General features: G+C 38.7%; 1 protein-coding gene across 10 annotated transcripts in view; it reads left to right on the plus strand.

Moving 5' to 3' along the window:
- The window catches only part of usp54a (ubiquitin specific peptidase 54a), an 88,263-nt gene that overhangs the window by 63,817 nt on the left and 8,001 nt on the right, over window positions 1-16,445 (plus strand). For 6 of the 10 annotated variants that reach the window (XM_078428540.1, XM_078428546.1, XM_078428541.1 and 3 more), the window contains 8 exons: window positions 132-297; window positions 2,196-2,366; window positions 4,351-4,506; window positions 4,665-5,358; window positions 5,794-5,927; window positions 12,658-12,831; window positions 14,742-14,861; window positions 15,699-15,864. In XM_078428540.1, coding sequence (XP_078284666.1) covers window positions 132-297; window positions 2,196-2,366; window positions 4,351-4,506; window positions 4,665-5,358; window positions 5,794-5,927; window positions 12,658-12,831; window positions 14,742-14,861; window positions 15,699-15,864 — 1,781 coding nt within the window. The remainder of the gene's footprint in view (window positions 1-131; window positions 298-2,195; window positions 2,367-4,350; window positions 4,507-4,664; window positions 5,359-5,793; window positions 5,928-12,657; window positions 12,832-14,741; window positions 14,862-15,698; window positions 15,865-16,445) is intronic. The other 4 variants (XM_078428547.1, XM_078428548.1, XM_078428549.1 and 1 more) reach the window with 4 other exon arrangements.

Raw genomic sequence — 16,445 nt, forward strand, 5'->3', positions numbered from 1 at the left:
AGAAGGCCATGTTTATGTTTATTTGATTTGAGAAATGTAGTTTGAAGACAGTTGATACTTTAACTGCTGATGATGCAGTAGAAATTGTACATTGATAATCAGTGTCGTAATTCTAAATGTTTCCAATTTAGATTGGACCCAAGTGGAAGGACGTTGTGACCAGATGCATTAAGAGCCACTATCAGCCATTACTACTTTTGTATGCAGATCCAAGAGGCACTCCTGTATCTGCACAAGATCTACCCGTAGCAGACACCTATCAGTACAGCCGAACTTGTTATGATAGTGAAGATTCAGGTAATTATGATTTTTATATTCACGGTGCATTTAATATCTCTGAATTTGATTGTGAACAGATTGAGTAAAGAGTCTGTATGAGTATCTTATTTTGCTTCAGTAGAATTGAGAGTTCAATTTTATTTCTTTAATTAAACTTTTTGCATTCCCCATATACAAATGCCAGTTCAATGGAATGTTCCTTCAGGCAATTAGTCAGCAAAGCTCTTACAGATTGCTACCACCATTTTAGATCATTGTGTTTCAGAATTTTTTGAGTAAAATTACACTTGAAAAGTAGTTATTCCTTTGTGTAGGAAAATAACTGCAGATGCTGGTACAAATCGAAGGTATCACAAAATGCTGGAGTAACTCAGCAGGTCAGGCAGCATCTAGGAGAGAGGGAATGGGTGACGTTTCGGGTTGAGACCCTTCTTCAGACATTCTTCAGATATTTCTCCTTTGTGTGGTTGCTTCTGTTTTGTTTTCTTTGCATCATCTAGAATGTGGTTGAAACGTTTCTGTGTATTGCATGTCTGTGTATTGCATTCTGTGTATTGCATGCAGTGTATTGCATGTTTTGTTTCGATGCTTTTAAATCTCTGTTTGTTATCCATTCATTCTTTGATTCAAAATGTTATGTTATGAAGTCTCAATTTAGAGAGTTTTGATATAGCTTAATCATGATACTGTCCTAGCACATTGAGTTATAACAGAGATGGACAATTCGCAATTTATGGGTGGAGGAGTCTTCTTAAACAATACTTTCCTCAGTGCAGAGGAGTCCAGCAGCTATTTGCTGCTATCCTTAGCCAAATGTGCCTTTTTCTGGGGTGCCCACTATCATAGATGTTTTAAACCTTTTACCCTTTCAGCCATATATGGCCCGGTTTTAATTTTGGGTCATATGACAATAAACACTCTTGAAGTTACTGTCCAGTGCCCTGGATAATTGCTAGAGGCATGGAAAAGATTCAAGTGGTGGTAAAATCCTTTGCTCCACAACTTGTTCCTACACAACTGTGACAGTATCTACAATGTAGTTGTTTTGCAAATTATCCAGGTGTGATCTATCCATTTGGATCTAATTACCAACAAAGAAAAGGAAAGTCGATAAATGCACTGCGCAGTTTATTATGAAGGTGAGCTTTGAGCAGATGAGGTTGTTCCCATTATTTGTTTCCAGTTTTTTTCAGTGTTGGCAGAACTCAGTTTAAGCTGCTTGGGCTGTCTCTTTGGTCTGTGCTTCTGGACGGAATTCCTGCTGTTTTCCTCCAAAGGCATTTTGCTGAAGAAAACATTGGAACTAAGCTTAAGTGTTAGTGAGTATAAATTAAATAGGAGGGACTATCTTGCAAATGATATATGGGTGCAGGGGGCAGCTGCGTGTCTGTGGAACTTAACTTGAACCAGTGTTGGGTTTGGGGCTATAGTTGGAAAGGATTTAAAGCATGTGTGAGGAATTATTCAGTTACTAGCTCCAATTGCGGCTCATTAGTTCTTCAGGTGTCATCGCGAGTCAGAACTCAAAACCATATATTCAGACCAAAAACACAAACATTTCTTTGCAGTTGCTTGACAGCATTTATTTGTCAGTCAGATTTTAAAACTGCTTGTTAAAAATCTATATGGAGCATTTAATTAAAAGTTATTGAGTTTTCTGTTCAATTAACTGATAAAAGTAACCCATGTCAAAAATTATGATTTAGTAGCAAATTCCCTCAGGTTGCCGAGTTTGATAATCTTATGTCAATTGCGAGATGATTCATAGGCACCTTTCTGGTATAAAGTGAAAATACTGGTGTGCATGTCACCCAAACTGGGCACACCAATATCCATTTAGATGGCAGGTGTGGTTGTCTAGAAAATATCATGTGCTGTAGATGGTCTTACAGATTTGTTTTTATGGGGTTTTACAGGAAGGGAGCCATCTATATCCAGTGACAGCAGAACAGATTCTTCGAATGAGAGCTACCATTACAAGCACAGTCATCAAGAGTCTATGGTCAGCCATTTCTCCTCTGATTCACAGGGTACAGTGATTTACAACATGGAAAATGATACAGCTTCTCAAAGCAGCAGGGATACAGGTACTATAAATTTTAAAATGATTGGTGACTCCAAAAATTGAAAATCAATCTGTGGTATGGCAGAACCCAGCACAATGGAGTTAATTAAGACTTTGCAGTTGTCATTTTCAGAAAAGAAATTGTAAAATTGGTGAAACAAAATCTGAAACGAAATTCAATTATTCAATGTTGATTCATTTTTGGCTCCACATGTGAACCTTTAAATGGGGAATTAGGGTGTTGTCTAAGAACATCTGATGTAAGGGATTTATTTTCCTTTCTTTTAAAGAGGCTGCAGTATACTGTAGCTAATAAATCTGTTACCTTACTGCTCCTGCAAATTTGTTTCAATCATGGCCTCTCGTGCTGTCAGTGTGCCATTTGTGTTTTCCCAGTTGCTCCAGTTTCTTCCTGCATCTAAGAGACTTGTAAATTAGTGCATTAACTGGATGCTTTAAATTGCTTCTCCTAATTTGGAGGTGAGAAGTAGAATCTGAGGGGAAAGTGGGGAGAATGTGGAGATTATGGAATTTAATCCAGACAAGTGTGAGATGTTGCATTTTGGGAAGTCGAATGTAAGCGGAACATATACAACAAATACAGGACATACAAGGGGATCTTGAGCGCAAGTTCCCTGACAGTGGCAACACAAGTAGATAGGGTGATAAAGAAGGTATTGGTATTGGTTAAACTTCTCCAAGTATTTCTGAATGCTGAAAGTTATTAACCTTTGTACAATGCAAGCAATACAAAGAGAAACCTGTGTGCGTTTATTGTGTATTTAAAAGCATAATGTGCATTTAATAGGGAAGTTAGGGTTTTTGGGAAAACTAAGTTTAAAAAATGAGTTGGAAGGGTAGAGAAAAAGGAACTTTGGAGGTGGAAATTGGAGAAGGTGAGAATATTGGATTGGATGGGATAACATGGTGCAGTGGTCCATTTAACAAAACTAGAAAGGGCTGGAGTTAGTAGGAAAGGTATAGATAGAGAGCTGGTGGTGGAGAGCGGAGAGATGGTTGGCAATTGTTGGAATGAGAGGATCACGAGCAAAGTACATGAGCAGGAAGAACTATAAAGCTGTGGGGATGGGAGCAAATGAGGCTAAATGCACCGAGCGGAACAATAAAGCAGAGCATTATTTGGTTGAATGTGTAATAGACATGTGATATAGTTCAAAAGACACAGAAACAATAATGAATAAGGTTTAGGAAAAGCAATCTGCCAATTTCTGTGGTTTGAGTCGGACTGGTTTGACTTTCATGCTTAGTTTTATAATGTAAAAAATTTGGTTAATCTTCTTTTTAAAATAAAAATGTTGACACATCCAGATTTTTACTTTAGAAATCATTTTGTTTTTCAGAAAGAAATAATAAACTACCATTCAATTCGCAATTGTAATAGCCTGTTTAGTTCCCAACAGCTGGGTGTTTAAGAAAATATTTAAGTGAGGGGTTTATTTTTTCCACTGGTTGAACTGCACAAGCAAGATAAATTCAAGAATAGGAAGGGGGTGATAGGTAAAGGTTCTTTATGCAGTGTGATACTACATGTTTGGGCTTTGGAAAATAGCTTGAGTATATAGGTGAAATAATGCTGTGAAAATATATATTTTAACATAGGAAGGAAAGCTCTATTCAGGATTGGAACGATGAAGTCACTGACTACCGCATAATTACAGTCAGCTACAAGCTGTTGCTCGATAATAACCGGTGTAATACTATGGATCATGGGTAATATTACAAAGTGTTGGCACCGCTGTGTCAACCAGTCAGTTAAAGACAGTCTCGGCTCAGAACAGACTGTCTCAGCTTTCCTTTGTAAATATGATGCAAGATCTGTGGACTGGTGAACATTCAATACAGCGATTTATTTTTAAAGTAGTTCTACAGAAAAATTCTGCCTTTTTGAATATGCAGTGACTTGGAATTTCCCATTTACTGGGCTGTGCCATATTTTCTTAAAATTAATATTCATTTTATCTTAAGAAATTGATATTTTGTCCCAGGACATCATACAGATAGTGAATCTAACCAACGGCCTCCTTTCAAAAAAGGGATTTCGGTGGATAGAAGGCGAAGTTCCAGCCGACCTAGGCGCCCTGACAATCGCGGGAAACCAGAGAAGTCAGATGAAATTCCCATTTGTGGTTATCACAGTGAAGGTGAGGAAGGAAATCTAACTTGAGCCATTGCAGAAATGTCATGAACCTGGAAGTGCAGATTGGTATGGGTGTGGTTGTGTGTGTGCTTGTGTACAATGAAGTTGCTGCTCTTGTGCATGCTTTATTTTCTTTTGTGTCCTTTATGTCCAAAATTGTAGGCGAAACATTGAAAGAGAAACAAGCCCCGAGAACTGGACCGAAACCTGCTACGAGTCGATTGAAGGACTTCAAAGAAACTGTGAGCAATATTATTCATAACCGACCTTTGCATAATCAAGACCAGGGCAACAACAAATCCACTCCAGCAAAATTGGTGGACTCTGTAGATAACGGAAATTTCCGAATGTCAATCGGACGATCAAAAGACTGGGAAATGGAGAGCACCAGTGGTGAATCCAAATCAAGTTCATCGAGCAGATCGAAGACCTACCTGTGGAAACCTAAACGCGAGGTTCTTAATATTGATAGTATCTTCACAAAAGAGAAAAAAAAGCCTGGCTCCAGTCCACAAATGGCTGCTTTGTCTGAAGACGGTGCTAAAGATTCTAACCACAATAAGACTGATAGTTCAATAGGAGTTGGAAGAGCTCCTTTGACATTAGACAATACAAAAAATGAAGGAAAAGACATTCAGATTAATAATAATGACAAATATGAGAAGGCTGGGTGTTCAGGCAAAGGTCTGCAGCAAGTTGGTATCCAAAGTTTGGGAGAAAGTGAACGTTTTATTCAGAGAATGGAATCAGGCTACGAGAGCAGTGAGCGCAACAGTAACAGTCCAGTAAGTTTGGATACGTCAGTTTCTGATGGAGTCCCAGGTGGAATGCAGAATTCCACTGTCAATCCTTTCAGGTAAGTTGTCTTATTTACTTAACGTATCTCGTGCACTTGAGAGCTTGAACTGTTATATATCAGGAACTGCTTTCAGTTTGCAGTTACTAATAACTCAATATTTTATGTGTACTTATTTTCTACAATATCACTGCTTTTAATTGAGAAATTAAAACAAAATCCAGTAAAATTGATTGGGCATAGAACCTTATATTAGATGTGAAAATGCTTTGTTCACCTTTTTATACCCCTTGTTTATCCTTGCTACAGAAAATATCTCCATTTTTTCTCTCTGTTTTATCAATGCAAAAATTGATCCTGTTGCTCATTTGGATATTTCTGTTGCCTTACAATAAATGTTGATTTATCTGTTGCATTTGTGCTTTCTGTTCGAAGAGAAACAAGTGTTCACAATAAATGCTGATTTCTGTGCTGCCACGTGTCTTTTGTTTGAAGGGAAACTTGCACTAAGAAAGCTACCATTTCTGGTCCTTCATGGAAAACTGTTCCCAAGTCCAAGAGCAGCAGTGCCTTACAACAAGAATCATCTGCAGCCGGCAAGAGCTGGGTGCATTTGCAGCAGATTTCCAGTAAGAAAGCTTGCAACCTTTTATATTATAATGCAGAATGTTTATTTTTAGATCTCTGATAAATGTATTAAAATTGTGGCATATCTCACTTGTATGTTGTGTCATTAAAAATGACCTTGGCTTTATCACTTTCCCTACATTGCTATAATTTTTTTAGTTAAACAGGATAAATTCTTTTGAAAATGCGTGCAACCACATTAAAATTGTTATTGATGGAATGTATTTGTAAGATAACTTTGTAAGGAAGCTGTTACAATAATTTCAATGTTAATAAGGGATGTGTGCGAGTGCCTTCCGTGGGTTGTTTGGCATTTTTGTAGTAAACAAGTTAACGCATTTACTTGCTGTTATGAGCTCATTGATCAGAATCGTTGATGGAATGCATTCATTTAATTCCCTTTCAAGTCCCCATAAAGTATATGAAATCGTAAACAAATGCAACTTTCTTTTAAAATAGTATTCTAAGACCTCGACAATGCATAATATGTCTTTGGAATGGAGACACAAGAAATTCTGGCATCGGGAGCAACAAACAATCTGGAGAAACTCAGCAAGTTGAGCAGCAACTTGGGGGGGAAAGGAATTGTCAACATTTTGAGAACTAAGTATGGAGAAGGATGATAGCCAGTGTAAAGAGAAGTGGAGTGATGAGACAGAGGCCAGTGGGTGATTGGTCAACAGCAGAGAGCTGGAAGAATGTGGCTCTCGGTACATTTTGGAAAGTGAGGCTTAGAGCTTGCCTGCCTGCATCTATCATCCATCTGCGTCTGCCTCCCAACTCCAACCTTTACCCTCTCTATCTGGCTAGTTTGGCCCATCATCCTTCACCCCTCCTTGGTCCAACAATTGCCCACTGCCTGCTGTTTCATCACTCCCCCTCTCCTTAATATTATCTATCTTTCCTCTCCACCCTTAGTCCTGATGCAGGGTTTCAACTTGAAAAGTCAACAGTTCTTTTCCCCTCACAGATGCTGCTTGACCTGCTGAGTTCCACCTGCAGATTGTCTGATGCCTTTGGAATATTACATTAACTTTAAAGGATTGGCCAGTGTCAAACTTGTGTCAGTCACATCTGACGCTCACCAGGAGTTGACCAGGGGCCAGAAGAGTAGAATTAATTTGAGCTGGCAGATCACCAAAATATCCTGATCTAAATGGAAGCTGAATGTCTAAAAGATAATATTCTTTCTTTGAACTATTTCACTTATGTTTTTATTTAATTTATCTTTAAAGTATGCTACATGATAGGAATAAGGGTGAATGGACCCATTTTAATCAATTCATGCCAACTGAGCTTTGGTGAAGGATTTTTAATGATACAACAATTTATTCTAATCTATTTGTAACATTTCTGCTTGTACAACAATTGTTATCCTGTAACTGTAGTCTATTCATATTTGCATAGAAGTAGCAGAACTCAGTATCTTGTCCACTACTTTATCCAATGAAACATTGCATCGAGTTACCTTCTTTGCAACTGGAGGACTGCAACAGAGGTGGTAACTAACTCCAGCAATCTTGATGACAATGCAGTTTATTATTAATTGCAGCTATCCCATGGGCTACCGAGAATCAAGTGATATCTTGTTCTTTTTAAATGCCATCCTTTAAAATAGTCAAAATGCCCTTGGGCCGACGCGAGAGAAACAAACTCCAAATTGTTGCTTTGTGTTGGACTGCAAAATTGATGATAGGGGTAGATTACTTGCTTGTCGCAATTTCTGTCAGTACTGAGCACAACTGGATCTGGTACATTAAGGAGAAAGTATACGGTGTGCCGCCTTGATAGATGTAGTGGACTTTAACCTGAACCTATGGTTCTCTTCTGAGCTAGTCCAACACTAACTCATTCCCACAGCAAGAATTCTAAATGAGGTTGTCCATTTATGCACGTTTAATGCTGCCTCCCTTGTTGATTAGGAATCCGATTATTCTGTTTCGTAAGAGAGAGATGAAGGTTCTGACACGATTTTATTCTGAAATTCTGTCAAAGTTCAGCTGATTTTGTAGTTAGCTTTTATCTATTCAACCCTTATTATTTGTTGCAGCAAGTGATTTTTAGTCTTTCTTCCACAGTCTTGCAATGGACTTGCTATAACAATACACACTCATCACCAGTAGTTGCTAAGGAACATTCCCATGGATTGAATTCAGTAAACACATTGAACATTCTGTAACTGGACATTAAGGTCTGTTTACTTTGGGCTAATAAAGATTTATTTCAGAGGACAACAACTATCCTCTGTGAAGTCCAAAAAAATAATATTTTTCTTCTTGTTCAATTATATCTTTATTTCAGTTCTCTGTTTTCACTGCTAAGCTTCATAATGTTGTTTTTTTAAAGGTGTGGTCAGTTGATCCACAGAATGTTGCTAACTGAAATTAATCGATCCTTATTAATATGAGCATGAACTATTGCCATTGTGAATACTTTAAATAACTACACACCACAGATATTCTGAAAAAAACAAAGGTTTCCCATCTAATGCAGCTGGCTCGAACGATGACCTGATTTTTAAGCTCCTGCTTAATTTGTGCAATTAACTGTCCTGCTGCCAGGAAGCTGGCTGCTTGATTTGGTTCCAACTCCCATATTTAACTTTAATTTGATTTCCAGATTACAGGAAAGTAAATTGAGCCACCATGCATAAGAACAATCAGTTTTAGTGGAGCTGCTTTAACACACTGGTGTTTCAGTTATTGTTCAGGAAATGGTTTTGGTCAACTTCATGATGTCCTCCTTCAACCTTTTGACGTTCTCCTTTTCAGAACAAAATGTAATTTCTCCTGTTACTTTGTTTTAATATGCAATGGAGTCATAGTTGTACAGCATCAAATAGGCCTTTTTTTGCCCAACTTGTCCCTGCCAACCAATATGTATATCTAAGCTAGACACAAAATGTTGGAGTAGTCAAAGGCTCAGACAGCATCTCTGGAGAAAAAGGATGGGTGACGTTTGGTCACCAATCCTTTTCTCCAAAGATGCTGCCTGACCCACTGAGTTACTCCAGCAGTTTGTGTCTATCTTTGCATAAACCAGCATCGGCAGTTCCTTTCTAAACACTATATCTGAGCTATTTCCATTTGTCTGCATTTGGCCCATGTTCCTCTAAATCTTTCCCCCACATGTACATTTTTAAATGTCCTTTAAACATTAAAATTGTGATTAAATAGTGCAATTTATTCTCACAGGTTCTCAAGTTAAGATTTGAGCGTAATAATAACCAGTTTCTCTTTTTTATTGTAAAAGCTGTATTTTGTATTCACCAATCATGCATTGGGTGAGTCCAGCCACAGATAGTTATACTAATTCTCCCTTGTCTCTGAACAGAGACAACATTCTGGTGCCATGGTGACTTGTTTAGTTATTCACCTTTTCCCAGTTCTCTAGTTGGTGTTTAACACTTGTTAGCTATCCATGGCGCAAAAGTCGTTAATTCACAACAGAAGACTCGCACACCATCTATTGGAGAAAAATTGCTATGACAGGTGCTTGTCCCGAACTCAGCTTGTGCTTCTCTCTCATTGAGCCCACTTTTCACCCACTGAATATCACAGAGTGGGAATCTGATAACTCTGTCTTTGTGAAAGGCAATCATTTGTAAGAACGTGAATTCATGGCAAAAAGTGACATTTGAGGTGGAACACTTGGATCACAGGTTTTAATACAATACAATACAATATATCTTTATTGTCATTGTACAGGGGTACAACGAGATTGGGAATGCGCCTCCCATACGATGCAATAAATTAATTAACTAATCAATATAAATTTATACAACCCAGTGAAACAAAATTAGAAACAGTTTTAAAACAGTATAAAGTTCAAGTAGGTCTGAATAAAGTTCAAGTAGTTCACTGTGCGATGTGACCATCCGGCTCAGCAGGACCGGTTCATAGCAGCTATGGCCCTGGGGATGAAGCTGTTCCTGTGTCTGGAGGTGCGGGCGTAGAAGGCTTTGTAGTGTCTGCTCGATGGTCGAATTTCGAACAGACTATTGCAGGGGTGTGAGGAGTCTTTGTGGATGCTGGTGGCTTTTCTGAGGCATCGTGTGTTGTAGATGTCCTCCAAGGCTGGTAGCTGTGTTGTGATAGTCTTCTGAGCTCTAAGGACTACCCGCTGAAGAGCTCTCCTCTCTGCCTCCGTGCAGCTGAGGTACCACACAGGGATGCCATGCGTTAGGATGCTCTCTATGGTGCAGCGGTAGCAGGTCGTCAGCAGCTGTTGGGGCAGACCAGACTTTTTCAGTGTTCTTAGGTAGAGCAGTCGTTGCTGCGCCTTCTTGACCAGCGCAGCAGTGTTAGTGGACCATGTGAGGTCCTCCGAAATGTGAGTGCCCAGAAACTTGGAGCTGGATACTCTCTCCACACTGTCCCCATTGATAAAGATCAGAGCGTATTCCCCGTTGTATGACCTATGGAAGTTGATGATCAGCTTCTTGGTCTTGGAGGTGTTTAGGGACAGGTTGTTAACTGAGCACCAGTCCGCCAGGTTCTGCACCTCCGCAATGTAGTTTGTTTCATCACCGTTGGTGATCAGCCCGATCACTGTTGTGACATCTGGAAACTTGGCGTTGGTGTTGAATGCAGGAACACAGTCGTGTGTGAATACGGAGTAGAGTATGGGGCTCAGAACACAGCCCTGTGGTGTGCCGGTACTCAGGGTGATAGTGGAGGACAGGTGCGGGCCCATTCTCACTGCCTGCTGTCGCTCCATCAAGAAGTCCAGGATCCAGTCGCATAACGACGAGCTGGTGGAGTTTGGTGATGAGCTTGGTGGGGATGACCGTGTTGAAGGCAGAGGTATAGTCAATGAATAGCATCCTCGCGTACGTGCCCTGTCTCTCCAGGTGAGTCAGGACAGTGTGAAGAGCCAGAGAGATGGCATCCTCTGTGGATCTGTTTGCCCTGTATGCAAATTGATGCGAGTCCAGTGAGGCAGGGATGCTGGATTTGATTTGAACATAGCTTGTCGATACTTATTATTTAATTCCTCTGTTATAATGAAAGTGAACTTTCATCAACTATTTGGTGAACAAACCGTACACTTAATACTTCTGCTTGTTCGCATGGCCTGGAAGTTGAAAATAAGAATGAAATCATTTGAACACTGCAACTCTCCAGATCTGGATCTGTAGAAAACTTTTGAAATTTTACCTAAAGATGTTAAACCACTGCAGAGAAAGATACTGGTGTACAGAAAGAGATTTTAAGATTGGACCATTGTCTCAGTTCCCAGCTCGACCATATAAAGCAACAAATTAGTTCAGATTTGCTGAACATTTGATATACTGTGGTTGACTTGCAGGGGCACAAGCATAATCAAGCACCAGTCTCTCCCCGGACACTTCCTCGTCTCCCCTATCCCATCAGACAAGAGCAATTTCACCAATATATCTTTAATTTTTTTAAAAGGCAAATAGACTCATCTTGGATTAAATAATATTTCAGAAATGAACTGTATTCAAGCTAGAAATAGAAGTGTAGTGCTAAATATGTTATGATGAGCTCACTGAATGTTGCAGTTCTGTTTTGTACCGTGTATATACTTTGGGAAGTTTTCATGTCCCTGAATGGTAGAAACATTGACCTTCAGTGTCTGGTGGTTAATGTATTCCTGGAAGAGCAGTATAGCAGCTGTCTTTGACAAATGCTTGGTATAGTTGATGAGGACACAAGTTCGTTCATCCCCACATACTCTTAACATTTGAACTTGACACCATGCCTATTGATGGGTGAAATGAATTAGTGATGTGCTGTTGTCTAGACACAATATTGGATTTTGGTGAGTTTATAATGCTTTTTGCTGTTCAGCTATTAATTTAAACAATGAAAACTTTGGATAATTCTGCTAAGATATTCATGTTCCCTCGGATCTCTCAGTATCAAGTAGAGTGATTCGAATTGGCTGAAGCTTGGCATGTGAGATGATGGAAAGCTGAGATGTGTTATACCTCTGGCAAGACAACAGACCCTTCAGTCCTCAATATGCTGAACATGATACCAAATTAAACCAATCTCCCCTGCCTGCATGTTATTCATATCCCTCCATTCACCGCACATCCGTGTGCCTATACAAAAGCCTCAAACATAATGGAGGAGGTTGGCATGTTGACTGTATATGATCACTGACTTCTCCAACTTCAGATAGTTCCTCTGTCCCTCTCTTTCCCCTCCCCCTTCCCAGTTCTCCCACTGTCTTCCTGTCTCCTACTACACCCTATCTTTGTCCCGCCCCCTTCCCTGACATCAGTCTGAAGAAGGGTCTCGACCCGAAACGTCACCCATTCCTTCATGGAATGGAAAAGATAATGTCCCTTGAAGGTAGACACAAAATGCTGGAGTAACTCAGCGGGTCAGGCAGCATCTTTTGTGTCTACCTTCAAGGGACATTATCTTTTCCATTAAACATTTCTTCTTCATAGCCAGGTTTTCCCATGAGTCAGTGGTATGTTATACTTTTCAAATGCAGCTTTGAGAAGATTCTTGAATTGTTCTCTCTGGTCATCTGACAATCTGTTGCCTTGACAGTGCTCAGAATAGAGTGCCTGGTTCAGGAGCTTGCTGTCAAGATGTGCACAATGTGGTCTGCCACTGGAAACTGACTGTTAGAGCCTCAATGCTGGGGCTGAGAGAGGGTGGCTGTCGTAAGAGCACACCCTGCCAATCAGTTTGGCGGATTTGAAGAGACAACAATGACGATGACAAATTTTACATTTTCTTCATTTAGATGAAAATTACAGTAATCCCATGCGAAGTGAGTTGGATGAGCTGGAAGAGGAGATTAAAAGAAGAACTAAAGAGGAGGAACTGAGAAGAAAGAAACTGAAGGAAAAGGAAGCAGCAATGGTATTTAATCCCCGACCGAGCAAGTTCATGGACCTGGATGAACTACAAAATCAGGGTGAGTGTTTCCCTGCCGCTTGGTGTGTGACCTGTAATATCACATTTATTTGAAGTGAATATGAACAGAAATTAATTTATGGCTAAACCTCGAGGCTCATATAAACTATCACAGTTGAGATCTGATGTAGGCAATCCTTTCAATTTTATACTGTCTCCACTCTTTAAGTGGAAGATCATTTGACCTCACTGTTGACTTCTGCAGTTACCTGTGTTTGCCTATTCCGTTTTGGAGAGCTATAGAGAATATTGTGCTCCCCATATTCTTGGTACCATCATCATAGAAGTTCCTATAGACTCTAAGGACTGTTGCTGAGTAGTCTGGTATTGATTGGTGTGAATGATTATATTTATGCCCACTGGTTTCTGAATTTGGCTTTATGCTGGTCTGGTCAGAATATGTGATCTACAAAACAATTAAATGAATAATGTCTGAAAAATAGTGTGCAATAGCAGGGGAAGGCAAATTTGCACAGAAGAGCTCGCTCAACTTGAATCAACGTAACAGAACTTTGCAGCCGGTTTCAGTTGCTCAGTAAATACCCGTTTTGCTTTGAAATGTGAATGACCAGCTTGCAAAACAAAATCCACCAATATGGCTTAAAGGAAATACAGGGAAATATTTCCCTCTGTGTGCTCCCCACCAAAGTTTGTGGTTATAAGATACAAGCAAGTTAGAAAAATATCAGTCTATATAAAGGAACATTGGTGGACAGGACTGCTTCACTTGTCAGTGTAATGTAGTTTGATGCTTTACAAAGGTTATGTCTATACACATTAGAAGTTTTGATTTGGAATTGGCAAAATCTCTCTGTAATCAAGGCAATCTTATCTTAGCTTCATTCAAACTATTAAAAAGTTAATTTACTCATGTTCACAGATCCATAGAGTTATTGATACAGCATGAAAACAGACCTTTTGGCCCTTCTTGTCCATATTGACAATGATGCCCATCTATGTTAATCCCATTTGTCTGTCTTTGGCCCATTTCCCTCTGAACATTTCCTATCCATCTGGCTATCCAAATGTTTTTTAAACGTAACTGTACCTGCTTCTACTATTTCCCCTGGCTTATTGTTTTATTGCAGTTAGTCATACTTTAATTGCATTGATTAAATTGGAATGAGGTGTCGTTTTAACATAAATCCATTATTTATTATTCCTCATTTTCAACCACTTCCAAGTCTCCCTTTCCTATTTTCCCAAATTGGCCCTACAGTGGATTTGATCTGATTGTCACTGCATTACACTTTGGTATTTTTCACTCTTTCTGTGGTGGTAGAGCCATTTCAACGTTACAGTTATTGAATCGTGCAAAGCTGTGTACATTGCAGGATTGAAGTTGGTGTGTTTTTAGTGCGATGTGATCCACCCATCCAGCACTAATGATTTTCTGGACCACACATTGTTTAGATTCTGCTGCATTATTATTGTGGTTATTACTCCAAAGGTGCAAAGGTAGAATTGGTCCCTTTGTCTGCACTTCAATTAAATGTATTATCCTGGATTGCAAGAGGGACCACATCTCTGATGGTTCCTTACAGATCTTGTGACTTTCTAATTTTGCAATTAAACCACATAATGGTTTACTTATTTAACATTGCGTGTCCTTTTAAGGCTTCATAAACAGGTGGCTGGGTCTGAATTTAATTGCAGTTTGGTGAGGGGAAACACATAAATTGGAATGTGATTATAATTTTCTCTCAGCAGGGGTAAGCACTTTAAAAGGGAAACTTTTAAAGCCCTCAAAGCGATAAAAAAGTGAATTTATAAATGTTCAAAGCAAAAAATTTAGTTTGAAAGAATTCGTTCTTAATAATTTTTTGTCAGTGTTAAGTTTTGATATTGCATTGTAATAAATGTTTAATTTAGTGCATGTGCGAAAAAAAACCCCTGATGTTGCCTCTGCAGGGAAGACTGACAAGTTTGAGAGATCATTGCAGGAGGTAGACTCTCTATTAGAACAGTCTTTCCGTCTTGAACAGAAGGATGACTTGGCTGCAGCACTCAATCTCTGCAATGAAGCTGTGTGTAAGTAACCCTAACTGCCCCTGCTGCTCACAGACTAAATGCTATGCTAACAAGTTATGAAATCCTGCCCACTATAATCTGTTCTTTGCTTGGATAGAAACTGAACCTAAACCGGTTATTCTTTTTTTTTCTTTATGTGCATGTCAAATTCCCAATTGGATACATGTGCAAAAGTTGTCTTGAAATCATGTCATGAATACTTTAAGGAGAATTTTTGATAATTGAGTATCTGGATTTTCAAATTTAATATACTTAAGGTCTTGTTCTTTTAATTGTTCCGAACTATGGAAAGCTATTTAAATAATGTTTATCCTAAAATGCACTTTTATGAGAAACATTTTATGTTAACATCTCATTTGGTTTAAATCAAGCAGGTGCAAAACTAATTTATTTTCTTAATGTATATTAACAATAATTAATCTGGCTGATAAGTTAAATCTTATGCTGTTTGGTACATTGAAAAAACAGATTCTCAGTATTACAAATTAGTAGTTCATTTCACATATCCTTCATGCTTTGGAGCATTTCTATGTCTTTGAACATACCTAATTTCACTGAAGAGTAATGTTTGTGTCACGCATTCACTTTAATTTGGCTTTTGCTCAGCTATGTGGAGTCATGTGTGTTCTTAATAAGATATGTGACTCATTAAGCATTTGATGTGACATTTGATTTTTTTCTTTACAACCATCATTTTTGTAATTAAAGCAGTATAACAATGCTGTTCCAAATACCGCTAACATTGCATCCGAGCATTTTGTGAGTTTCTCATACTTTTACAATTGCATGTTGTTTGAGTCTGCGTGTGCATTTTTTTTCTGCTGTTTTGCATTTTAGCTAAACTAAGACTTGCTATGCATGAAGGCAGTGCCATCACACACAGCAGAGCCCTTGCTGATAAGAAGCTGCATATTTGCATGAAGAAGGTTCGAAGTCTGCAGGAGAGCATGCAACAATCCACCCACTCCCCACCAACTGGGGACTCTGTGACTGAATGCAAAAGGTAGTATCCTTAGGATTAAGAGGGGGCAAAATGTCAGGTGAATTAGGTTGGAGAATAAAGGAAGCCATCCTGTGAAATAAGGCACTAGAAAGTTAGCCTTAGTTAAGCAAAATATACAAAAACCACAACATATTTCAACATTTTTTCAAGATGCCATTTAAAAAGAAAAATTTGCAGAACTACCTGTGAAGTACTATGGCACTTGTCCAAATTAAATGAGGTTGCTTCTTTGAATCTAAAATTGTAATAAAACAAAGATTAGTTGTGCATTCATAATTTTAAGTGATTTGAACAAAGGGCTGTATGGTGTAGGCCATTTCTCCAAGGTTTGTTAGAATTTCTAATCCATTTAATCAGAATATTTGTAAGTGTTATTTTGAAATGTGCATGGAGACTCCACTGAACAACTCCACTGTAGTTTTCATTTTGTGAATTTTAACAAGAATTGATTTTAACCTTTTCCTCGGCAATTTCTTAGGTTTAATGCAAAATTAGTCTTTTTGAAATAAATTGGATGCTGATATAAGATTTTAATGTACAGTTTAATTAAACGTATTTGTTGGTGGAGATGTGCAAGCAAT

Source organism: Rhinoraja longicauda, chromosome 35 (assembly GCF_053455715.1).
Source record: "Rhinoraja longicauda isolate Sanriku21f chromosome 35, sRhiLon1.1, whole genome shotgun sequence".
Taxonomy (NCBI): Eukaryota; Metazoa; Chordata; class Chondrichthyes; order Rajiformes; family Arhynchobatidae; genus Rhinoraja; species Rhinoraja longicauda.